The 26,097-nt window shown below is 39.7% G+C and overlaps 3 protein-coding genes across 10 annotated transcripts in view; all 3 read left to right on the top strand.

The window, feature by feature from the left end:
- LOC128872201 (serine-rich adhesin for platelets) overlaps window positions 1–15,077 on the top strand; it is a 41,862-nt gene extending 26,785 nt beyond the window's left edge. For 3 of the 4 annotated variants that reach the window (XM_054114649.1, XM_054114650.1, XM_054114648.1), the window contains 8 exons: window positions 2,351–2,554; window positions 3,184–3,522; window positions 3,830–4,158; window positions 5,697–10,950; window positions 11,486–11,806; window positions 12,464–12,651; window positions 12,970–13,156; window positions 13,456–15,077. In XM_054114649.1, the coding sequence (XP_053970624.1) occupies window positions 2,351–2,554; window positions 3,184–3,522; window positions 3,830–4,158; window positions 5,697–10,950; window positions 11,486–11,806; window positions 12,464–12,651; window positions 12,970–13,156; window positions 13,456–13,728 (7,095 nt within the window). In that variant the 3' untranslated portion in view covers window positions 13,729–15,077. The remainder of the gene's footprint in view (window positions 1–2,350; window positions 2,555–3,183; window positions 3,523–3,829; window positions 4,159–5,696; window positions 10,951–11,485; window positions 11,807–12,463; window positions 12,652–12,969; window positions 13,157–13,455) is intronic. The other variant, XM_054114651.1, reaches the window with a different exon arrangement.
- A 764-nt stretch (window positions 15,078–15,841) lies between these two features.
- LOC128872202 (probable Dol-P-Man:Man(7)GlcNAc(2)-PP-Dol alpha-1,6-mannosyltransferase) lies at window positions 15,842–21,143 on the top strand. Of its 2 annotated transcripts, XM_054114652.1 has the most exons (8): window positions 15,842–16,151; window positions 16,595–16,727; window positions 16,878–17,051; window positions 17,137–17,290; window positions 17,638–17,782; window positions 17,895–18,121; window positions 18,210–18,458; window positions 18,579–21,143. In XM_054114652.1, exons 1-8 carry the CDS (start codon window positions 16,026–16,028, stop codon window positions 20,266–20,268), a joined length of 2,898 nt encoding a protein of 965 aa, XP_053970627.1. In that variant the 5' UTR covers window positions 15,842–16,025; the 3' UTR covers window positions 20,269–21,143. The 2 variants fall into 2 exon arrangements, with proteins under 2 accessions (XP_053970627.1, XP_053970628.1); XM_054114653.1 differs by lacking the exon at window positions 16,595–16,727 and having other exon boundaries at window positions 16,016–16,151.
- An 829-nt stretch (window positions 21,144–21,972) lies between these two features.
- Window positions 21,973–26,097, top strand: part of LOC128872205 (transcriptional adapter 2B) — a 15,846-nt gene continuing 11,721 nt past the window's right edge. For 2 of the 4 annotated variants that reach the window (XR_008456114.1, XR_008456115.1), the window contains exons 1-8: window positions 21,973–22,209; window positions 22,300–22,397; window positions 23,425–23,484; window positions 23,564–23,705; window positions 23,794–24,011; window positions 24,095–24,324; window positions 24,403–24,634; window positions 25,929–25,978. Coding sequence is in view for 2 of the 4 variants with exons in the window: in XM_054114657.1 (XP_053970632.1) it covers window positions 22,203–22,209; window positions 22,300–22,397; window positions 23,425–23,484; window positions 23,564–23,705; window positions 23,794–24,011; window positions 24,095–24,324; window positions 24,403–24,634; window positions 25,889–25,978 (1,077 nt within the window). In the remaining 2 variants the exon portion in view is untranslated. Of the gene's footprint in view, window positions 22,210–22,299; window positions 22,398–23,424; window positions 23,485–23,563; window positions 23,706–23,793; window positions 24,012–24,094; window positions 24,325–24,402; window positions 24,635–25,888; window positions 25,979–26,097 lie in introns of all 4 variants that reach the window. The other 2 variants (XM_054114656.1, XM_054114657.1) reach the window with 2 other exon arrangements.

Consider the following 26,097-nt stretch of genomic DNA (forward strand, 5'->3'; position numbering starts at 1 on the left):
TCAGGTGTATCAAGGTCGCACCTATCCCGATTCTATCGTGACCGTCCATCAACCGTGGATCGTTACAAATCTGACATCGATCAGCGGGATCGCGAGCTAGCCGAGCGGCTAACGCGAAAATAATTGCGACCGGAAAACATTTTACAATCCTGTAAGCGACCTTCGACGCTAATGCGTCCAATCAACGTCTCGTTATCATTACGAATTACGCACTCACGCTCGGTCTCGTCTCGAAATCGTACGCGCCCAGAACACGTGTATGTACAAAGCGAAGCGGCCACCGGTACGTGCTCATTAGGAATAAATCAATTAGCAGGCTGCCTGATTGCCGCCTCACCGACTCGACGGATATCCAATTAACAGTTTCCTCTTGATTATCAAACAATTCCTGATCTTTCGGCGAAGATGGCACCTCCGTAACCGATTGCCGCGTGCGACGCGACGTGCCGATGTTGCGTAAACGCGATCGTCTTTAATCGCGTCCAACTCGAGTCGCGTGCAACTCGAATCGACTCCTCGAACCCTTTAAAAAGGGGAGTGGATAGAGTCGCGAATCTTACTTGCTGGTATCAAGAGGCTCGGGTAGTTTTATTTCTTACTATTTTTCAAATTATTAGGGCGAGTTCGTGGGTTTTTTACGTTGTTTCAATGATCGCGCAATTTTCTCAAGTCGTTAAAATTACGCAAGCGTTGTAATTTAATATAATAATCTAAACCCTAACTACGAATACAGATACCTACAATTTTTTTTAAATTAAATAAACCAAGATATTAAAATATTCCGATAACCCAACCCGGTGAAAATTCGTGTTATAAATGTGAGAATAAATTTCTTGACGCATCTGTGTTTCGATCGAGAGTATCTCCCGAAATCGATAATTCGCGATGTAATAATACGAAGCTCGTCAGGAAATACCGAGAAATACGGAAATTACATTTTTAATCAGTTTTCTCCGCCTGAGAAGCAAACAGATACGAAATTCGATACGATAAACTTCGACTCTTTTACCGTGCCAAAGCATCCGTTAAAATTATCATCAGAGGGATGGCACGGCTTGAAGAAATATTCAAAGAAATGAGGCCAAACTAATTTACTTGGAGTTATCTTTTAATTAAATTTGTATTTGTCCGGTGATCAGACGATCCGAGTTGAAACGGATCCATTCGTGCGTCGACAAACATTGCATATTTTATGGATTAATGTCAATCCTTTCAGAGGATGTAACGTAACAAATTTTGCCTTAGGAAATTCTCTTGTACGAAGCAGTCTTTAATTTCTAACAAAATTACTGATTCCAATTTCTAGCGTATTAAATTATATTTCTTTGGAGCTAATTCGGTTGTATCGAAGTCTTCTTCGGGTAAAAAATGAAGAATTTCAAGAGCGTCGAAGGTATAACAGGTAGAAATTTATGAATCAAGACACTCGAAGTATCGTTTTAAGCTCAAATCGAAATAAATACAAATCGTCAAAATGGAAAAAGGTGTCACCTTCCTGAACAATACCAATTCGTACATTCGAATCCTAAGACTGTACCGGTCAAAATTAACCCAGCTCCTCGGAGGGACAGTTAAGGGCGAATTTCCTCACTTCAGCGTGGCAACGAGTTTACTAACCCCTTCGCATGTAGGTTAAAACGAATCGATGAGATTGCACGTTAGCTAACGTGCGAGCCTCGCGTATGCATCGTTTGCTATAGCGTTCGAGGCTATGGTCGTACGAACAGCGGTTAACCAGGAGTCGCAGCCCGACTGGCGTTAACTCCGGTTGGGAATCTCGACTTCGTTTAATTATTTCCACGGGAACCGAACCTCCGAGCTGATTAGAGGTCGATTGGATCGATCGAAAGGGAGTCGGTGGTGCGCGCTTATTTAACCCGCGGGCGTCGGTATTTGTCTTCTTCCGATCATTTAAAGTCGAGGAATCGTTGATAAGCTACATTGTTTTGGAAAAAACTGGGAGGAAACTTTTTTGGGCATTTTCATAGTTGCGAAGTCGAGCCTAGAGAATTGTCTGTGATATTTGAATTAACGAAGAATCGACGTTGACTCTGAGAGACTTCGAGACTCTGTGTTTCTTGGAGACATTCTGATTTGGAAACTTCATGGACCGTGTTCCTCGTTGCAAACCCACAATGTTTCTTGATTGACCTTAATTAAAACAATTAACAGCAACAATCGGTCTCGATATCGAGTCATAAAGAGATTATACTAAACAACTTCACCGGAGGGAAGAAATCACGCTTGATCACTGAATCGTCCAGCAACAGCTTAATCCTCGAGTCTTTGAAGGATCAAGTCTGAGGGAGGTATAATGATCGGATTAAAAGAAAATCTGCGCTTGTCACAGGCTCGATTCCAGCAAAAGCAGCTGCAGGAGAAGGAACAGAAGTTGCTGCAGCTCTACGACCAGCAACAACAGAGGGCTTATCAGGTGATGCAACGAGGTAGCGCTGGTTCCAACAGCTCGAATCATACTACATCCGTCAGCCAGCACACCGTCACAAAGACCTCGAACAGCAGCCATACAACCTCGACCTCGCAAGGTGGTAAGGTGAGTGATTCTCCGCGCGGAAACGCGACGCGTTCTCGTAACGCTGCTTCGCGCCACGCTTCCCCGAACCGCGTAATGGCCACTGTTCCGATAACTGTTGGATGTTAAAAATCGAGGCAAATCGCATCTCCGTTCCTACAGCTTTTACCAATTTTGCGACGCAGACATAATCTATACATATAAATAAAATTGATGCGCAGGTCTATAGTTTCGGAATAACGACTTTTCACACCTTGCCAAAACCCAAACACACACTTTTGCAAAATCGATTTTAAATCAACTAAAAGCATTTTCTACGGCACCCACCCAGACACACGTTCCACTGTGACAATAAAATCACGACGTAACTAGAAACTAATACAAACCATGAAATAAAGTAAGGTCAATCGGCATATATTACCAGAAGCAAACGAATCGAAATTAACGAACGTTGCACACCGTGATCACAGAAGGAATCCAATGATTGTTTGTTCGAGATGAAAGGAGACACGAGAAACGTCTTATTCTCTATCCACGCTACGCAACCTCACCTACACAAACACACAACGTGCCTAAGTTCACGGATCTGTACGCACACAAGAGAGAAGGTCTTGATTAATCGCAAATACACCTGGTCTGTCGCTGTTAAGGTGAGGCAGATGTTCGACGAGAGACGCCACACGACCGTGAAGGGCATCGACAGGAGCTACCCGCTGGAGCCACTGGAGAACAAACCGCGGAAACAAACGAACGGAAACGCGGCGCAGAAGAACGGAAATTCGACGGTGAACCGACACTCCGTGACTGTGAAGCGAGTGGCGCGGGCTGACGTGAACAGCAATTTGAATGGCGGCAAACCGGTCGTCTCGTATCACGAGGAAGTCACTCGAGAATCGTTCGAACCATCTGTACAGGGCCACACGGACGACGATGAATTCGGAAACGAGAACCATGTCGCTCGGTATGCCAATGGCAACCATCGAGATGATGTAATTACATTTCTACCATCTTTTCTTTGCATTCTCCTATATTATTCCCATTCTATTATATTAACGTTATTCAAGACGATGAATATACATCATCATTTTCTGTGTGTTATATTTCTTTAATTATTATTTAACGGAGTTTCGAAGATTCAAAGATATTACAATTTTCTATTGTTTGCTATGATAGATGTACCGAATATATTAGGTTCTTCAAAAAGTTTCTTCCATTTCATTAATGAGTAATACATAGACGATATTTAATGTCCAATGTTACGTTATTTGTTACAACATTGAACGATGTCTTTTAAAGACGCGGATCGAGGAGGTTCTCGACGACGATACGATACAGAGGAATCGCATGATGGCGAAGTTACACTTGATGCAGTACGACGAGACGCTGAAGCACCGCGTTAAAAACGACCTCGAAAGCGAAGAATTCCCGGAAGACTTCATGGTGGATGTACCCGACAAGCTACCGAAACAAAGTGTTACCAAGAAGCTGTCCCAGGCGGAGGCTAGATTGGAGCGCTTCAGGAACGCCAACGCGAAACGAAGCAACAGCATTACGAAAAATACGAGCACGATCGGCGTTCCCAGGAAACGGTTCGACCCGATATTTCCGGCAAAGTCTACTTCCAGGTACGTGAACTTACGGTTAACTTAGAAATTGAATGATAAAATTGGTCTCGGTCCGAGGTGAAAAAGTGTGAGCCACCGGTGGTTCGCGCCGCCCGATGGGACATCATATAACCTCTCAGGCAAGACGCACTATTACAGTGGCTCACAGGTACACGTACTTCGCGATGACCTCGTGCAGTACAGATAGACAGACCCGCGCCGAAAATTCAGCCGTGCCGAGGTGAAAAAGTGTGAGCCACCGGTGGTACACGCCGCGAATTTTATACATTTATTGTGAAAACGTACGTGATTATACGGTTGATCAGCTAATATTATTGTACCGGTAGTAATCAAATAACGAATGATAGAAAAATTCTTACACGAAATGTGAAATCAAAAAACAAAGAAACCGATTAACGATTTATCAATTAGAATATATTAGGTTCGCCTCGAAATATTGTGCATTTCGAAACTTGCATTTAATAAGTGATTATTATAACACAATTTCCATTAAATCGATCAATGATCCTCTATCATTACACCGAATGCGATTCCTTTGCGTGTTCGAGAAACTGTGCCTGAGAAAATCTACAGTTTCGTGTCCGATACATTAAACCGAGATTCTTTCTCGACTCATTCCAAAGGCAAATGAAGTCCATAAAAAAATTTCAAACACGTATCCATAAGCTTATCAAACAATTCAACATGAACGAAAGTGGCCGAAAGTGTGCGATATTTTTCACCCCTACATACTCGAGAACGCAAGTTTAAGTCTCGATGATCGCATCGAACCTTGACAAACGCAAACTTTTCGTCCGCTAATTGGCAATCGATCGGCTAACAATCTGTCGCTGCTTTCACCTCCCCACCGGCCAAACCCACCCCCTCTCGATTAATTTCTCGGTCGCATAATTGCAATCGCTGACTAGACACGACTCGTTTAAACCCACGCAATCGTAGTCGCCTAACAATGCCACGCTCCCTGAAAGCGATCGTCTCGAAAGAGCAAGCTAAACGACGCGTTTCCGGCAAAGCAGAGGCGCAGCGTCTCCGGTTCGTCACGGAGGAGGAAGACGCCCCGCTCTAATTTACGTCCGCCTAACCGCTATCGGCGAAAGGATAATCGCTCGAAGGACATTAAACACTCCATCAGCATAACAATTACTCGCCAAAGCATGAAGCCTCATTAGCGGACCGATCACGGAGAGAAAAAGGTACGCCGCGAAGCATTAATCACGCATAAACGACCCGCGGTCTCCTTTATGGGCAATCGGAATCGGAGGAGGAGTGCAGCTTTTCTCGCGGTGCTTGAAGCGTTCCTTCGTAACGCAGGCTTAACAAAACGCGTTGCTCGTCCAGAAACCGAAGGATCCAGGACCAAGAAGACGCATCCGCTTAAAATCCTCCTGCGAAGAAGAATCACGCGTCATTTCTTTTCGATTCACTTCTTCCTCATCTGTCCTGTTCTCTAACTGCGATACTCAGGATTAACGCCGTGGTAGCCAGCGGAGAGAATAGATAAGATTGATAATAACGATGTATTGGTTGTGGTTTTGTAGCGGGATTAAGGACGCGAAGAGCGGGACGAAGAGTCCACGAAGCAGCGGAACGAGGAATGCGACGTCTCACAGCGCGGAGGAAACTCTCTCGTCGTCGGAGTCTGAAAGAACCGTGAAACGAAAAAGCGACACGCGGTTCTTTTGCAAGGATTCCAAGAGATCTGCTACCACTTACGATTCAGAAACTAGCGAACGATTGTCGCCTGATTTTTTAAAGGATAGAAAACCTCGAAGCGAAAGTCCGAAGTACTTTTGCGAGGAGTCCGAGAAGTCAGCTACCGCGTGTGTAACGGATTCAAAAGCTGAAGTATCGAAAGGTAAACATCGTCGAAGCGAGGAACCCGAGTTCTTCTGCAAGGAATCTAAAACTTCAGCTACTACCTATGCGATTAATTCGAAAGCTTTCGGAAAACTTCCTCCGAAGTTTTCGAACGACGCAGAACGTGCCGTGGAACCAAGAAAAAGTAAAGATTGGTCCATCGAATCCAAAGGAAGATCTACTAAATCACCGATTGTGGGTGTAGATACTGTAGACAGGGAGTTTATATCCCTTAGTCGATCTCCATCTCCAGGTAGTCAAAACGTTAACCTACTTGGAAAAATCGAGACCAGAGATGGTACGAAACAGGTCTCAAACGAATCGTTGAACGTTTTCGAGCGATTAACGAGCCATAACACGAGTCCCAGGTATCCTTATCGAGAACCTGGAAGTTCAACGATGAGAAACAACGCGAGAGGCTCCAAACTGATGTCTAAATCCCCAGAATTTCCCGAGAAGCTCGCGAAAAAGCGCGGCGATGGTTCAAAAGTGTTTCGCAAACACGACCATTCGAATATTCGTTCGAGTCCTTCGTCGCGATCGCCAGATTCCGGGAAGACGATCTCCAGAAAGTCCAGCGCAAGCCCTCGCTTCTTTTCCACGGATGCAGACAGGTCAGCCACCATTATGCTGGTAACCCCAGAAACGATAACAAAGGTGAGAACAAGATCAACGTCTCCGAGGAAAGAAAAAAGTTCGAGATTTTCTATCGACAGGTTCAGCTTAGCACCTGCGAACAAAGTTGCTGGGCCAAGTAGAAGAACCTCCAAGGAAGACCTCGACGAAGGTACCAGGTACAACATACGAAGCTCGGTATCGAAATTTTTCTCTGAACAATGCGAAAAGGCTTCCAGAAATGTGGACGTCGATGCACGATTCAACGGAAGATTTGACAGAAGCTCTGATTTGTCGCGCAGCTCCTCTCCAGTGTCGCTGAAGGCCATGAAAACTCAAAGACAGACAAAACCAACAGACAGAGGTCTACCATCGAGGAAGATCGACACTAGGAAGTCTTCGTCGAGGATAAAGGATAGTAGAAGCGGGACACCTGAATTTTTTTCATACGAAACAGATAAGCCTGCCACCACGGTGAGTCTCAAGCAGAAAGTTACGAAAGACTGGACGAACAAACGTTCCGAGAGTCCCCGATTAGAGAAAAGTGGCTCTAGAAGCGTCCATAGTGGAAATAGATCATCGAAGAGCCCTCACAGCTTTACTGTGCTCAGAGATGTTAAAGCGACTGGACCTCGAAGGGGCCAGACTGGTTCTAGAGGTGAGAGTAGGTCATCCGAAACAGCTGACACCTTCATTCTTCCTGGAAACACTAAAATGACTAGCGTCGACAGGAGTAGCAGGAGCTCGCGGAAGACACCGGCAGTTGTGGATGCTAGAAGCAGGACTCCGGAGTTCTTTTGTTATGAAACAGAAAAGTCTGCTACTACCGTGAGTCTCAAACCACAGTCCAAGACAGATTCGACGAAGGAGCGCTCTGAAAGTCCTGGATCAAGGCCAAGCAGTTCTACAGGTGCCCATAGTGGAGATAGATCATCAAAGAGCCCTGACAGCTTCACTGTGCTCAGAGATGTTAAAGCGACTGGACCTCAAAGGGGCCAGACTGGTTCTAGAGGTGAGAGTAGGTCATCCGAAACAGCTGACACCTTCATTCTTCCTGGAAACACTAAAATGACTAGCGTCGACAGGAGTAGCAGGAGCTCACGGAAGACACCGGCAGTTGTGGATGCTAGAAGCAGGACTCCGGAGTTCTTTTGTTATGAAACAGAAAAGTCTGCTACTACCGTGAGTCTCAAACCACAGTCCAAGACAGATTCGACGAAGGAACGCTCTGAAAGTCCTGGATCAAGGCCAAGCAGTTCTACAGGTGCCCATAGTGGAGATAGATCATCGAAGAGCCCCGACAGCATCACGCTACCTAAGGATGTTGAAGTGATCAGCGGTCATAGTAGAAGCACCAGTCGTGATTCTTCGCCGAGGCTCCAGAAGGTTCTATATAACAGAATAGGGACTCCAGAATTCTTTTGCTACGAGACAGACAAACTTGCCACAACAGTGAGTTTGAAATCTATACCCGCGATAGACTCAATTAACCAACGTACTAAAAGTCCTCGATCAAGATCAGGCGGCTCAACAGGTGTCCATGATGGAGACAGACCATCAAAGAGCTTTGGCAACGTCAAAGATATTAAATCAACCTCTGGATATAATAAAAGCCACTCCCGCGATTCGTCGCCAAAACTACAGAAGATCGCTGACATCGGACGCGGTACTCCAGAGTTCTACTGCTACGAAACGGAAAAATCTGCCACGACGGTCAGTCTTAAACCGAAACCCACGAGAAACACGAGAAACGAGCATTCGAAACGTCCTGGATCGGGTGGCTGCACAGGTTCTCGATCTGAAAGACCATCAAAAAGTCCTGACGTCTTCGCTCTATCTAAGGACGCCAAAGCGACCGCTCGAAGGGGCTCTGGCAACGTCCTGCGATCAACGAAGCTCATTCGCGAGATCATAGAACACCAGAAAGATAGAAATCAGCCCGATCGTACTTTACAGAACAGCTCGAAAGAGTCACGAAGGCCTTCGATAGCACCCGATGATACCACAGGAATATCACGCGTCGATATTGCTGGCGAGAACGAGGCAGACACGGTCAGGGTGAACAGAAATGTCGACAAAAGGTCACCGACGCCTCCCACGCGAACGTACGGCCTTCTCACTCCAGAAACGAGTCCCAAAAGTTCTATTTCCGTGGAGGTGGACGCCGAGATTCAAGAAATCACCATGCCCGATCGATACTTGGAACGAGGGAAACTTCGCCGCGAGCTTCGAAGCACGTACTCGAGGTCTTCCAAGGAGACCTCGCAAGCTTCGATCGAGTCGAAAGCCGAGAACGCGTCCACGTACTCCGTTCGTAAACCTGGCAAAAAGAGAGGATCCCTCTTCGAATCAGACATCTTCGAGCCGACGAAAAAGCGTCAGCAGGCTCCAGATCATCGGAGAGTCACGGAGTCGAAGAGAAGCGCAGACTTCGCGAGCGAAGCGATAGGTTCGAAGGCTCGAGATGGAAAAACCGGGAACTCCGAGCGTTCTTGCGGCGGCAGCCCTTCTCCCACGAGTGAATCGCTTTTTCGCGCCGCGAAACGTCGAATCGGAGCTGCGGTGAACGAGGAAAATCGTGCGAAAAGTTTGCGATCCAAGAATACGGAGAAGTCGCCAAGAAAGCAGCCTCTAGCCTTGGGGTCTGTGGAACTGGTGCGAAAGATCATAAAAGGGACGCGATCTGTGGCGACTAACGAGGTCGAGCGTAAACAGGAAGCTACGAAGAAATTGGAGGGCGAGATTCAAATGCAGGATACCGATTCTGTTGTGTCGAGGACAGTAGAGTTTATGAAATACGAGGAAGGGTCGTCGAGAACGAGTTACGAAAGGACGGACTCGGTGGAATCTGCCCTGAGACGTTTCGATTCCATCGACGCAGCGGCGTCTGTCCAAAGCACGCTGGAGAAAAACGAAGAAACAGGAGAAAGACGAAACAGATCGTTGAAGACTCCTGACATCTACGCTGCGTCGAAGGATGTGAAAATATCTGATAGTGCTAGTAGAAAGAGCAGTCGCGAATCATCGCTAATCCTGGAGAATAAACACAAAACTCTAGAATTTGTTTGTTACGAAACGGACAAACTTGCCACGACCGTGAGTCTCAAACCTAGGGATACAATCGATTCGTTTAATCAACGTTCTGAGAGCCCTCGATCGAGACCAGGCAGCTCTACAGGTATTCGTGGTGCTGGTATGCTCCCCAAAGATGTCGAACTAATTAATAATTTGAATAAAAGAAGCAGTCGTGAATCACCATCGGGGCTCCATAAAATTCAGGATAGTAAGTCTAATAGTCCAGAATTTGTTCGCTATGAGACAGACAAACTTGCCACAACAATCTCAAACGTGAATCTCAAACGTAAGCCTACAATAGGTGCGATCGACCAACGTTCTGAAAGGCCTCGATCAAGACCAGGTAGCTCCACAGGTGTCCATGACGGAGGTAGATCATCAAAGAGTCCTCACATCCTAACTCTGCTCGATGATAGATCGTTTGGAATCGATAATTCAGCAAGTAGCTCGAGGACAATTTCTCTGAAAGCACTCAACCGAGCGAGCTCTCCAAGAAACCCGGAGAACAAACCATCCAGAACTTCTGCGAAGGGTATTTTCAACAGCGAAACTCCTGGCAAAATGAGAGTACTTGGAACGCGGGAAACTCGACGTCAGAAAAAGCTGGCCACGGCCAAGGACTCATTTGAGATCGATCGAGTTCTGTCAAGGTCCAAGTCGCCAGCGTGCAGGCGGCAACTCTTCCCCGATGGCGACTCGACGGAGGAAACGGAAACTGGTAGCTCATTTTCGAAGACGAAGTCGAGTAAACGCGACGCGACCTATTCGATTGGACCGAATATAAAATCAAAATGCGTGAAACCTGTTAGGGGCGATGAAACGTCGATGAAAGAGGCAGACTCAGATCGTCCTGTGTCTATTAAACAGCTGAGATCGATCGAGGATATTCGAAGATCCATAGAAAACGAGAGTCCCAGGTGTGGAGAGACGAGAACGTCTAGGTCAGCCATTGCAAGTAATGTTTCGAAATGTTCGAGTAACGTGCAACCGCGGCGAAGACAATCGTGTCCATTAAATGGAGACGCTCGTGTCGGGAGTAAAAAAGATACGTCTTCGTCGAAATGGTCAGAGAATCTTAGCGCGAGAGACGACAGATTAGGTGAATCAGGGCGCTCTGTAAACTGTGCGACGCGTTTCTCCAGGGTAGCAAAAAGTCCGAGTCCAGATTCCAAGGCGACGGAAACCAACCGTACACGAAGAAGCGTGCCTCCTACGCCGTCGAAGAGCCCGGACACGGTGACGAGGGTAAGTTGAATTGCATGGACGTTCCTTGGAAATACTGATTGTAGTCTTAACGAATTCGGTAGCGTTACTTGGTTCCTTTTCATTTGTATGAGTATACGCCACGAAGGAGAATAACGAGTAATGGCCATTTCTGGAGCATTTTAGATAAGAAAAAAAAAGATTTGTCCGAAGTACAGAGTTACGAAATGAACAAAAACCTTTGTACTTCAAAAAAACAAATATCTAATACGTTATTAAAATTTATGTGTTAAATATATTTAATATGATTTTCAGTATTTCAGCGACGTCTTCGTTTCTGAACTGGGAAATCACTTCTATTCTCATAAACGAAGGCTGTATGTAAATAGTAATATTGTAAAAGATGTATGTATTGTAAAATTGTAAAAGAACAATCATTTTTTCTCGCGATGATTCAATAATCGTCATCGACGCTGCTGAAACTTGTATTCGAAAGTAACAAACATAAGAAACAACGATTTAAACGGAAAGGCGAGACCATTCGAAAAAGTTCCGAACGAACAAATTTTTATTATAGCGTCACTCCACCGACTTGAAAGCTCAAGATACAAAATCGACGAAACGACCAGCGCCCATGAAAGGCACGGAGCCAATTGGAAACAGGAAGACGACGACGACGACGACGACTACCACGAGAAAATCGACGGATGTCGTCGATGGCGCTATTCTCGAGAATGGTTCGCATTTACGAGACCAAACTGCCGAAACGAAATACGATAACGACTCGTCGACGACGAAGAAGAACGATGCTTTTGTCATCGCCTTCGACGAACAACCGCCGAAGGAAAACGATGTTTCACTTCCGAGGAAACCGCGGTTACGAAAACAATCCACGGAAGTAAGTCGCTGCCAATCATTTAAATCCGCAGATACTCGAATAAATAAGAACACTGCTGGGAACTGGTTTCTTCGCGCGAGTTTTCCTGCTTTTTATTTACTTCTTGAAACATACCCCAAAGTATGAAAACAGAGTGCTAGCTCAAACAAAACAAAACAAAAAATAAAATAAAATATTTAATTTCGTGACCCACGATACCGCGATACGTACGATTACAATTGTACGATAATTTATGATACGTACAGAAGCTATAGTTCTGGTATATCTAACAAAGTTGGCTTTCTATAATTTGTCACCGTATAAACTCTTCCAATTGAGCATCGTGCACAATTTTTCCACGACTCGAAGTTAGAAATAATCGAACCAGGAGACGTATCGAGGTTAATTTAGATAATAAAATGTCTCCCGCTCTCTGACACCGATCAACTCGGATATTTCAAGAGTGGAACACATGGATTGGTCGTAGCTCGCTCTTTTTTTTTTTTTAAACAATTAAGACCGCGTCGACCGAAAATTGCGAGTTCCGCTACTCCAAAATTAAGAGTGAAATTTTCCACGAACGCTTAGAAAGCACTGGTACCGCAACCCTATCCTTATCCTCGAAGTAATTCTTTCTAATTCAAGCCAATTCTAATTCTAACTAATTGTATTGCTTAGAAGCATACACCTACCTCGCAGTCTGGCCGACCTCCGTCAGTTTCGTCCACCTCAAGCGGTAGCACTATGCAGAGTCACGTTTCCACTCCGAAAAGTAGGATGTCGTCGAAAGTCCACGCGCCTTCTTCCGCTACGTCGACATCCAGAGGATCGGCGTCCAATAAAACTGGGGGAAGCGTGTGCTCTGCGTAAGAATTTTTAATACCGTCAATATTTACATCGTAAACAACGCGCAGGCTGTTCAACAACTTTGCATATTTTCAATTTCTGTAACGAATACGTTTTTGCATGACAACATTAAATCTAAACATACTATGAAAACATACTAGGAACTATGAAAATACAGGTGCTGTATGAAATCTTCGGAACAGAAGAGGAAGACTATTCTTTTATCCGCAATTTCAACAATTCTTATTACTTAGGAAAAAGCTGAATCAATTCTCGTTACAAGTAACCTTATTTACGTAATCGATTTTAGACTAATTTCAACGAAGATATTCTTGCAGCGATCTTCTGACGCCCTGCAAAATATGTGGACGCCGTTTCGCTCAAGACCGTATAACCCTTCACGAGCAAATCTGCGCGAAAACGGGCCAAAAGAAACGGAAGCAGTTCGATACGGTGATGTTTCGCGTTAAAGGTACCGAGCTAGAGAAATTTGTCAGAAAAGGACACTGTAAAAAGCAGCCCGAGGTCAGTATACTTTAATCTGACTTCTGAAAGTCTTGAATCACTCCTTCTTTTCCGATTCGTCGCAACTTCTACTTCAGTTCATATATACATGTCAGGTTGAACTCAAAAATCAACATTTTTGAAGCATTGAAAACTATCTAAAGTTAATAACTAAGTTAAGAACCAATAGCATATGTATAAAACAAAATATGGAAACACTGCTGAGCCAGTTCTAAATGTAATACAAGAAATAGAATAAAGAAAATAATAATTGGATGAACGGGCCAGCATTAAAACCGTCGTCGTTTTTAATGTTGTAGAAACCACCGGAGGTGAAGTCGAACTGGAGGCGCAAGCACGAGGATTTCATTAACGCTATACGCTCGGCGAAGCAGGTGCAGGCGCACCTGGCTGCGGGAGGCAAGCTCAGCGATCTGCCTCCACCGCCTCCCAGCGATACCAGCGATTACATTCAATGTCCCCATTGTGGCAGAAAATTCAACAAGTCCGCCGCAGACCGTCACATTCCCAAATGCGAAAACATGTTGCACAATAAACCAGTGCATTCGCGAGCGCCGAAACTCAAACGTTAATTATCAGGCGACAAAACCTCGTTGCGTACGTACATCGATCGAGAACAGGATAGATCGAACCGTCTTCGTTTGAAAACACACGGGTTTACAAATGAAACAAATAAAAACAGAAATCTTGTTAACACGTTGACTGCTAGACTAATAAAAATCAAAATTTCTACCGGGCTAAAATTTTGTTTCTATACTTTTGGAAACTAAATACGTAATCTAACATTTATCTCGAATTTTTTTAATTTTATCTGGCAAGTCTTGTCACCTATACAGGGTGTCCCAAAAGTCGGGGAGGAGCCGGAAATGGGGGGTAGCTGAGACGATTCTGAACAACAATTTCCTTTGCAAAAATGTCGGATGGGGCTTCGTTGAGGAGATATTAAGAGAAAACCCCGACCAATCAGAGCGCGCGTATACGCGGGAGCGGCCGCGGTAGCGATGGCTACGCGCTAGGTAGCCGCTCTCGTACGCGACAAATGACTCGACGTGCATCGAAGGATATTGACGCGGCCGCTCAGCGCGTAGCCTTCGCTACCGCGGCCGCTCCATCGGCATACTCGCGCTCGGATTGGTCGGCCGCCTAGCACGTAGCTTACTCTACCGCTACCGTTCCATCGGCATACTCGCGCTCGGATTGGTCGGCCGCCTAGCGCGTAGTCTACGCTACCGCTACCGCTCCACCGGTATACTCGCGCTCGGATTGGTCGGCCGCCTGGCGCGTAGCCTTCGCTCCAACGGTCTACGCGCGCTCTGATTGGTCGATGTTTTCTCTTAATATCTCCTTAACGAAGCCCCATCCGACATTTTTGCAAAGGAAATTTTTGTTCGGAATCGTCTCAGCTACCCCCCATTTCCGGCTCCTCCCCGACTTTTGGGACACCCTGTATACAGGTAAAAAAGTCGTCAACGTGTTAATCGTGATTCCCACAATTTTTGGTTTCGTCGTTCATACAATATATCCTGCCTGCAATCGCGTAGCCATTTTATACGAATGTAATTTCTACGTTGCAGACATCTTATACGATTTTTTACAGGATTTTCTATACTTGACCTACTATTTACATGACCGAGCGTACTTCATGGATCCCCGATACTCGTAGAACCTATAATAAAAGTGATGCGCGATCATTTATGGCCGTAGCTTCGTTCGAACTATACGAGCCCGCGTGTGTGAGCATGGAGTACATTCTGAGGTCACCTTGCAATAAAATACCACTTTTGTCTACACGTTGTACATACTGTACGTAGGGAAAGAAATTTTAATAAAATTGATACATCACTTGTCCTAATAGTGCTTGCACGAACGAAGGAACCAAGGATAAAAGTTATCGGAATAAATTAAACACTTGGGACATGATTATTTATTCCAGTAAAAATAAAGTTCGCGTACAACAACTGCTGATGTTTACAAAATTCAAAGACGTGCTAATTTTATAACGATCCGCAGAATATTTTGGACAATTTGGAATGTTAACTTTATACGTATTTATATTCTTTTATACTATAGCATTGTAGGAAATGTTACACGAGTATTTGTAACTTTATAATCAATCCTCTCAAAACGTATAACCCTCTCATATTAATGATACGTGATTAGTAAAAATCGCTTGAAATACAAGAATTAATCATAAGAAATACCGCTTGATTGATGCTACAAGTATTGTGATTTATTTTGTAAGTTTCCGTCGAAACTGACCGTCTTATAGGAACGAACGTGCATTTTTATAACGATTAGTGTTCTTAAAGTACGAGAATGTTATAACACCACTGTTACGATGAAATATTGGGAGCTAATAAACTAACTTTTTATCGAAAAGAAAATAGAAATATCAACTGAATAATGAAGAATAAATATCCGGTTGATTACAAGCAATATCTATAAAAAATCTTTTATTACGCCCCTCATTAGCCAATTTCTTTAAAATTTATTTGTATGCAATTCTTTATCATATAACATACAATAAGTTCAGATTAGAAACAAATACTTTTCTGAAAATAAAGTCTTGAAATATGTTTGGAAAATAATAATTCGATTCTATAGCAGAGTTATCGCGAAATGTTAGGAATTAGATTTACCTACCGAGGAATTCTAGTAAATTAATGCTATATGCTAGGGACTACTGGACTCGTAAATTTGGCAACGGAAATACATGCACGAACAGTCGCAATCCAACGCAGCAGACGACGTGGTATTCCCGGTGTGAGGAAGGAATATTTAAAAAGTTACATCTGTTCGTCGGCTTGTCATGATCAAGACAGAAAGTCTTACAATGTTTTTGAGCTCGACCCATGTATAGGAGGAAAGTATGGATCACTTAATTATCTTAATCGGTATGGTACATTTATTGTACTGTCCATTCACAAAAGTGGAAGAAAGTTTCAATCTGCAGGCTATGCACGACATCTTATACCATGGTTTTAACCTGACCGAGGTAATTATTATAGCAGTTACCGAAGGTACGTCGTGTAAATATAAACATTTAAGAATCAGACAGACGCAGATAGGTTACAATAGAGTATTTATCTTCCTCGAGAGGTTGCTGACACGCACTCGAACAGATATTACGCAAAAACTTAGATATTATATTTAGAAGCAGATGCATGTATTTATAAACTCACGATCAGCTGATATAGCTTCTGTTCGCTTAACAATTTGTTAACGCGTTAATCTTACTTTTGCCCTAAACGTGTGGTCGAGAAATTTGCATAATACGCACCAAAGGACTTTTCTAAATTATTTTGCATTAACAGTGTAATGCTCAATCTGATCTAAAAATGTAATCTAACACCCTCGAGGTATATGCATTAAAATGTTTGTAAAAGACGTTAAAGGTTTTATACTAATTGTTTGCAACATGTTCTTGTTCTATGATAGTATGATCACCATGAATTTCCTGGAGTCGTGCCACGATCATTCGTGGGACCAATTATAATATCAGGCTTGGCATCGCCGCTAATAGCAACCATTAATTATTTGCGACTTAATAAATTCTTAGCTCAATATGTTGGTAAGTTGATTAATGAATGAAATGCATTTGTATTATTTTACACCTTTGCTTGATCTGTTATTAATTGTTAGGTTTGAATAAGGAAACAGTTTCTTAATCTCTAAGAACTTTGTATGATAACAAATAAATAACTATTGTAATTTTTTCCAGTAAGAGCAATATTGGGTTTGTTGGTAATAAGTATGTTAAAACTATATAGAGATGCTTTACAAAACATTTTTGGGTTGCAATTTACAAAATGGTTTGTTGCAATTACTGTAACACAATATCACTTCGTGTATTACTTGAGTCGTCCATTACCAAATATAATGGCTATGCCACTAGGTAATTGAAGTATGATATATGGTTTTTATTTTATTTGGAATATTTATGATCAAAGTACCGGTTTAGTAATGCTAATATATTTTAGTACTACTGGCTTTGTTTGGGTGGTTGAGACAAAATCACATCATATTTATTTGGTCATCTGCAGCAGCAATAATAATATTCAGAGCAGAACTTGCTATGCTACTGGGATTATTTCTTTTGTACGATATAGCCAACACGAAACTGACCATACCAAGGTATTTACATATTATATTGTGGACCATTGATTCCTAGTATGGCTGTAACATTGCAAACAGAAGTGATTAGAATCATCAAGGGACATTCTGCAAAACTGCACTGATTTGTAAGCTTCGTTTGCTTATAAAACTTACTAACATAATGAAACCATTCTCTCAAAAATAACTACATCAAACGTAGATCCCTTATTTAATAAATGGCAACAAAATTTGTGCTACTATTAAAAGTAAAAAAAAAAAAAAAAGCAACTAAAAATATTAATTGTATAACGGGAAAAGTTTCATCCATTTAAATGTATTCAAGTCTTTTGTTTTAACAATAATTTCATAAGAATAATAATTTTTAGACTACTTAAAATTGCGGTTCCAGCTGGTATATTTTTTCTAACACTAACGGTTGCAATAGACTCCATATTTTGGAAACGTTTAGTATGGCCTGAAGGAGAAGTATTTTATTTCAATGCTGTTCTTAATAAAAGCAGTAATTGGGGTGTATCCTTTATCAAACACTATAATTTTATCTAGTATTGTACAAGCTATTATTTTCAAATTTATTTAAGATGACAAACTTAAAGTATTTCTGCTGATCTTAACACAAAAACAGACATCACCGTTTTTGTGGTACTTTTATTCAGCGCTTCCACGTGGATTGGCATTTTCATATTTTTTAATACCCTTGGGTATGCTCTGGGATGCTCGAGTTCGAACGTTAACAGTTCCTGGTATCGCATTTGTTATCTTATTCTCATTTCTACCACATAAAGAATTGAGGTTTATCATATATGTTTTTCCATTACTGAATGTTAGTGCAGCAGTTGTTTGTCATAGAATGTAAGTACTTGGCTTGTTTATTTAATGTTTCAAGTTGTTTTTAAGTTTTAGTTCTTGATATAATTATATATAATTTTTTTATAAATAGATGGGAGAACAGAGCAAAAAGTTCATGGAATGGATTTATGGCACTGATCATTTTAAGTCATCTAGTTTTAAATGCTCTGTTTTCTATGTTTCTTTTATGTGTTGCTGGTTCTAACTATCCTGGTGGTTTAGCTATTGCCAAATTACACAGACTTGAGAAAGACTCTGCTGATCCAGTGCACGTGCACATTGATGTTCTGACCGCACAGACGGGAGTTTCCAGATTCGCACAAACAAATGATTCTTGGATGTAAGTTATGTAATTAATGTTATAAAATAAAAAATCAATTAGTAATACAAAAGTAACAATAGATTATAGACATGTATTTCTGGCCATAAATAATCTAGTTTAATATCAACTATCTTCCAGTTATTCAAAACAAGAGAATTTAACCATTGATAATCCTGAAATGCTTAAATTCACGCATCTATTAATGGAAGCTAAAAGTAAATACTCACCGAATATAAAACCCTATCTTAAAACTCATGATATATTGGATTCTGTAGATGGTTTCTCTCACATAGCATTAAACTATAATATGTTACCTCCAATAAGAATAAAAACTAGACCTATTATATTTATTATGAAAAGAAAACCTAATATAAAATATGATCCAAGGAAAGCAGGAACACAAGCACACATGAAACGGTCAGTTCAAAGTGAGATACATAAAAGTACAGATGGTGAAGATATAATAAATGATACTGTAAAAAATATGGAGCCAATATTAGGTGAAATTATGGAGTCATTAGAGGAATTTGAGAAACCATTAAATATTAGTAATAAAAACATATTGGATTTAGAAGTACACGAAGCAATCAAAATTAGCATACAAAATAATTCCGAGGAACACGTTGAATCACTAAACGACGATATCGAACAAATATCCCGTAATCTATCTGAAAACAATTTATCGCATTTAGAAGCATCGGTTGACAAGGTAAAGGTACCAAATGTATCTGAGATAGAAAGCATCGTTAAAGCTGAAACAAATATTAAACTGCAGCCAAATATTGAAGATATTTCGTCCAATGACGAGAAAAGATTAGATGTAAAGAGCGAAGGAACTGAAAAAATAGAAATAAATAAAGAAAAATTAAAAATTATTAATAATCAGCAAGAAAGCAGCACTATTAAAGAAACTGTTAAAAAGCTGATTCAAGAAAAAATGGAGGCAGTTAAACTAAAAAAAGACTCAATAGATGAAAGAAAATTGTCAGAAGTTCCAGATAAAAGTAATATAGAGATAAAAAAAGCTTCGATAAAAGTATTGCAACAGAAGATGAAAACTGCAACAAAACAAGAATTAAAAGAAAAACCTACAACTCTGCAAGAAACAATTAAAGAGCACCGAGCTATTAAAGTGAGAGAAAACATTAGAAATATAATTAATCAATTTAGAGAATTTGAAAAAGACTTTGTACACGAAGATTCAGAAATAATTAAGAAGGAAACTGACTATAGTGAACAAGTTACAGGAGTAAGTACAAAAATGTCTGAAGATACAGCAAATGTAGTAGATATTATGACGAAAAGTGAAGATTTAAAAACAATCAAAGATGCCAAAGAAAGTTTGAAAGATATAATAAATCAGTTTAAACAAATTAAAAATGAATTAGTTTCCGAAGAAGATGATCAATTTGATAAAATCGAAGCCACGTATATGGAGAAACCAATTTCAGAAACATTAATGCAATTTAGTGAAGCTTTGAAAAATTTAATACAACGCAGAAGAAAGAACAAAGCGTACATTACAAATAGTTTAGATAATAAAAAGAACTTAGACATTCAAAATTACGATAAAATTGGAAAGATAAATAATGTTGAAAAATTAGGAAAAATGAACGAAGATAGTAATATAAAAAATAATTTAAATTCAGATACAAATAAAGTTATTCAAGAAAAATATTTTACAACGTATACAAATAATAAAAATGTCCCTTTAAATGCTCAAAAATCTGCCGATAATGTGTCAAATAACATAGAAAAAAATTATGCTTCCAAGGAAAGTGATGATGAGATAATACAAAAGAATGTTGAAAATAATACAAATAATTAAATGGTAGAAATAATTGACTGTTTTATGCTTTTTAATGACACAGTTCTGTAATTATAGTCACATGTAAATACGTTATTCTGTGATAACGAATATATTATATTTCTTAATTGATGCTCGTGCATTACCACCGCGGAAAAAACGAGGCTAACTTATCCTGTTTTATTACTTAAAATAACAAAGAATACCGAAACAAAATGGGAAAGCATTTGTATAATGAATAGTATCACAAACGTGCCACAAATATAACTATATATGTATGCTGTTATATAATATTAATTTATATAACAATTATTTCACGTATTACAAAACTATAATAATAATTTTGTATATATTTAGATCATGAAATATTTATCTATATATTGTTTGATATAAAAGTAATATTTGACAATGCATGTTTAAAAAAAGTCTATACAATTTTATTATTCACCCTTGACTGTTACAGACTTGATAAGTTACTGTTCGATAATGGTCTTATTATTTCCTATTTACGTCCTTGCATTTAGATTCTGCTTTTCTATACTATTTTTTTGTTTTTGTTTAGTTTTTAGTGACATCTAAAATGTCCTATATTACTCAAGATTGATCAGTCATTTATACTTTCTATCAGAAAAAGAAAATCCATTCAATTTCCATATTGGTATTTGCAGAGCATTCAAGTGCCTTAAAATCTCTTCCAAATTTTCATGTACTATAAAACGTCCGTTCAAAAAATATGTGTATGTAACGTACTATGTAATAATATTTTACAATAAGTAAAGGTATTTAATACAAAAGTACTGTAATTTAATTCCTGTATTATTGCTTAATCAATCAACAATCAAAAGCGTCAATTATCGATAACAAATTTGGCGAAAGAATATTATACGATTTTTCAATGCTCAATATTCGTCATCTTTATAGCATTTATATACGAATTTAAATGATTGAAATGAACTGTACATAGTTAATCCTAAAGTTAACCAATATAATACTTTATCGCGAAAACCACATTTTAAATATACAGGGCGTCCATCTTCACACTGTTCAAACAAACGAAACAATTATGCACAAACTACACGGTTAAGTTCATTTAATTTTGATTTAAATATATATCAAAATAACGTTTACCTGCATCTTTGCTTGTTTTAATTTCAATTTCTCAAATGCTTTATCAGAAATTAAGTTTGGACATCCCGTGTAAAATGATTGACGTAATAAAGCGATATTCTTATAAAAATGCTTCGATCGTTGAACCTGTTAATTTTATAAATTACAATTATTTATGCACGATACCAGTCACATAATTGTTCGAGAGTCTCATCTGTACTTCATATTATCGTGGAAATAGAAATGCAAAATCTTGTCTATCTCGAAACAGAGATACATTGATTTAGCCGACTCTTATAACGAACGAGCCATAAAAATTCATTTAAAAGTATAACTGTATAAATATTTACTCACAACCAGCATTTTCCAGCAACAGCGAGACTAAGAATTCGTAATTCTATTGGAAACGTCCTAATGTATTCAGGAAATTACAAGTTTTGAACGAAAAAAATTGAGAAGCGTTAGGACGTGATTGCTTTTATTTAAATTCGCCGGGACTCAGTATATCCCGGATTGCGGTGGTGGGGCGACCTCTTTCGCGTCGTGAAGTTGGCGAAACTGATGCGCAGTTTACCTAAGTGGTGGGACAGGAAACGCATGCGTACTCGTTTCGCGACGCAACAGTCGTAAACAACATTTTTTCCAATCAGATTCGTTACGAGTTTACGCTTGCACGTTAAGTAGAGCGTCCTGGCGGGCGCACCACAATTTTTCCGCGTTTTCGTACGATTTCGCGGAAAAAATGGGGCTGAGCTCGCTCACTCAGTGTACGTGATACGTAAACTTATGGGTTTCTGGCATGCGGTGACGTCATCCGGATCGTTCTGGAAGAACCCTGCAGGACAATAATGGCGGGTATGTATTTACCTCGACCGTGAGAATATAGACCTCGACTCGTGCGAACATTCATCGTTATACTAATGTGCTGCGACTCTCCAATTTCAGATTTGTATGCTAAATACAACTGCACCTATTGTCAAGAGGACATCACGGGTTTACGTGTAAGATGCGTCGAATGCCCGGATTTCGACCTCTGTTTGCAGGTGAGTCGAGTGAACGCCTGTTTCTCGGTCACGTGTCCGCGTCTCTTCCCCCCTCCTCGTTCTCCACCTCTTTCTCTAGCACGTCTTCGTCTATCCTTCCGGGTTTGCTGGATTTTGCGTGCCGAGATTCCTTTTTCATTCCCCACCCCTGCCAGTTTTTTTTTTTGTCGACAAGTTATTCTGTAACTACTCTACTACTTCCACGCGACTTGAATGAAACTGCTGATCATATGGAAACACGTGCATACGTACAGTGACGAACAAAAGTATTGGCATAGCCATTGATTTCTTGTAAAATTGCTTGTAAATCCAGACAAAATTAAATTATTCGTTTAATTTTCTTCAGAAAATATTAGAGTAATGGTCGACATCCTTTTTTAATTTTTAGTTATATTTTGTAAACATTATATTGGTATTTTTAACGTATTAGTAAAATTGAAGTTATTTATGAAAATAGAAATGTGAAGGAAGTAAAACGTTAATTTTTACCAGAACAAAGATATATTTCTCAATAGAAATTGTTAACGATGACCAACATTACATGTTATAATAAGATGATTACTCTTTGATGTTTCCAAGCTACAACATAGTATTTGAAAAATTATTTACAATTAAATATTAACTGAATTACTGTTATTATATTAATTTATGAAACAGTCTATGTAAATTTTACATGCTTTCCATATTTATTGTATATACTATAAGTTTGTCATGATCTGTAAAAGGAGAGTATCACTGAACACTTGATGAGTCAGTTAGTATGGCATCAGGAGTCATATGTTTCTATGAGATAAAAGTAGTACAATGTACATTTCAAACTACTTTTATCAGAACAAAAGTACCAGTACAGATTTATAGTAATTCTATTTTTTTCCTGATTTCTGCATAATTTTATGAGAATCCTCTGGCTGTATCAATTTTGTTTGTTAGTGTACACTAATGTCATTGGCCCTGTACAAAACGTGATTCTTATCAAAAAAATATTTTCTAATAAAGGAAATATTTTAGTATTTTCAAATGTTGACAGTGTTTTTCTGCTGGTGCTGAAATTGGTCCACACAGAAATGATCACTCTTATCAGTTTATGGTGAGTAAATAACATAATATTTGTAATTTTACGAAATAGTCTCTTTGATAAAAAGAATAATCAACCTTTGGGTTTACAGGATTCTGGTACCATTAGTATATTTAATGGTAGAGGAAATTGGACTGCTAGAGAACAACTTAGACTCTTGGATGCCATTGAACAATTTGGTTATGGTAACTGGGAAGATATTAGCAAACATATTGAAACACGTACGCCAGAAGGTATAACTTCGTAAATTCTTTATTCTTTCAATTAGAATTGGATGATTTTATTGTAAAATTATATACATGATTTATTTCCTGCTTACAGAAGCAAAAGAAGAATACATTGCCAGATACCTTGATGGCAATATCGGTAAACATACATGGCCACCAACAGACAGCTACAAACCAAATCTTACGGATCAAACTAAGTCGGATCATGGACCTCTATCGCCAGATCTCACATCTCGGTTACCACCGCTGGATATTACGCCAGAGGAAGCCGCACAACTGGGTTATATGCCGCAACGAGATGATTTTGAAAGAGTAAGTTGGAATAAATATTCTTCATGCATATCATTAGCCTATCGGCTTTAGACAATCCAATCTTATATTTTTTTAAATGACAGGATTACAACCATGAAGCAGAGTCGCTCGTGTCTTCGTTATTCCTGAATCCAGCAGAGGATGATGACTTAGACATAGCTCTTAAACTTGCACAGGTTGATATGTATACCAACAATTTAAGGGAGAGAGCGCGACGAAAAAGAGTAGTGCGTGATTATCAACTAGTGTCAGCATTCTTTGCATCATCCAGGAAAGACAAGACATTGAAGAGGAAGCAAACAAAGGAGGAAAGGTATGCTGTAATGTTATTTACAGAAGGAATTATTTTACTTTCTTACAGTATACTAATAAAAACTTGTATTGTTTGCAGAGAATTTAGGGATAGAATGCGAGCATTTGCACAGTTTTACACAGCACAGGAGTACGAGCAGTTTTTAACGAACCTCGAGAGGGAAAGAGAGCTGCGGTTACGTCTTACTGAATTATATCGTTATCGGGAACATGGCATTTCAAGGCATGAAGAATGCGCTCACTTTGAGCAAGTGATAGCTCAAACTCAGGGACAAAATGACGCTGCTGATCATTGGAACGAAAAAAAATCTGTAAGTATTCACTTCCATTCGTCTACTAATTTTGTCTACAACGCAATGGCAATTGGAATTTTTTTTTGAAATATATGTCATACATCATTTCATAATAGTAGATACAACTACTCGAATTTGGAAATGCTTTAGAAATTTGCATTCGTAAAAGCTAGTAAGGCTCTTAGATTGTTATTATTTTTAAAGATATTTATCTTTGTAATTAGGCAGCTACAATATTAAAAATATCTTGTGCAAAAGTGGAAATTGATAAGTAATACTTCTATGATGTTAAGATATAAATACAGTAAAACCTCGATTTAACCGACAGAATTCGATGATCCTATGCCAGTACATTCCCAAATTACATATATCAGTTGGTTTACCTTTATGCTATTTTAAAAATGGGTGGATAATTTCTTAACCCTTTCAGTACGGTAGTCCACTCCGCCAGAGTACCGCTATTGAACGGAAGCGTAAGGATTGTGTCACCTTAACCTACCACCTCCTCTGAAAGTGATGTCATTATCTTGCCAATATATATTCAAATAATATTAATGATACATATTACAAAAAAAATGTGTGAATGATTTATTTTTATATATATTTGTATGCCTAACAAGTGCAAAAGTTTAATGCATTTAATAAGATTTGGCCTCATACTTTTGATTGGTAGTGCAACTAAATGTATAATTTTGATTGTTAAAACGAATTGTATTATCCTTAAGTAGTAAATTTGCAATGCAAATGACTTATGATTTCGTTCGACATCTCTTCCGTCTAGTCAATCCACTAAATCGAGGTTTTTCTGTAATAATATTTAAATTTTGTAGTGTGTGTTTATTTTTTGCAATCACTACGTTTTGCTCCTTAATTTGTACATTGGCCATTTTTTTTTGCAATTTTTAATATTCTTCAGAGATTTACGTACATGGCGCAGCACTTAAAACAGGTTATCTTAATAACTGATTTGATTCGATAATAGACAAAAATTCTCCAAACAGTTGTTTGTTTTTAAAAGAAATGAGTTATTTGAGTAACTTGTCTTAAATGTTTCGCCCTATACAACGAGCATCGGTCACCGATGCTTGTATTCTATTTTTGATGAGTTTCATTGCAAATGCGAAATAAAATTTGATAATAACAATAACGCAATATATTTGTATTGTCGAGCAAGAATTGGTTTCTTGGACCAGTGCCTTATTAGTTATACCGTATGCACTAGCTTTTACTTGTCCATTAACTAATTCCATTGTTTGTGGTGCGTGTTGCCAGGCATTTGTGAACAGATTGTATCAGTTTGCATTTCACTTAGGGCAGCAGTGGGCCGTCCACACCAATACACCGCCACACCTCAAAAAAAAGGTACAAGAGTATTTTAAAAATTAAATGCATTAATCTTTTCATTTCGCAGAGATAGTGAGAGAGAGAGAGTGCGAGAGAGAGAGAGAGAGAGAGAGAGAGAGAGAGAGAGAGAGAGAGAG

This window comes from Hylaeus volcanicus, chromosome 2 (assembly GCF_026283585.1).
Source record: "Hylaeus volcanicus isolate JK05 chromosome 2, UHH_iyHylVolc1.0_haploid, whole genome shotgun sequence".
NCBI lineage: Eukaryota > Metazoa > Arthropoda > Insecta > Hymenoptera > Colletidae > Hylaeus > Hylaeus volcanicus.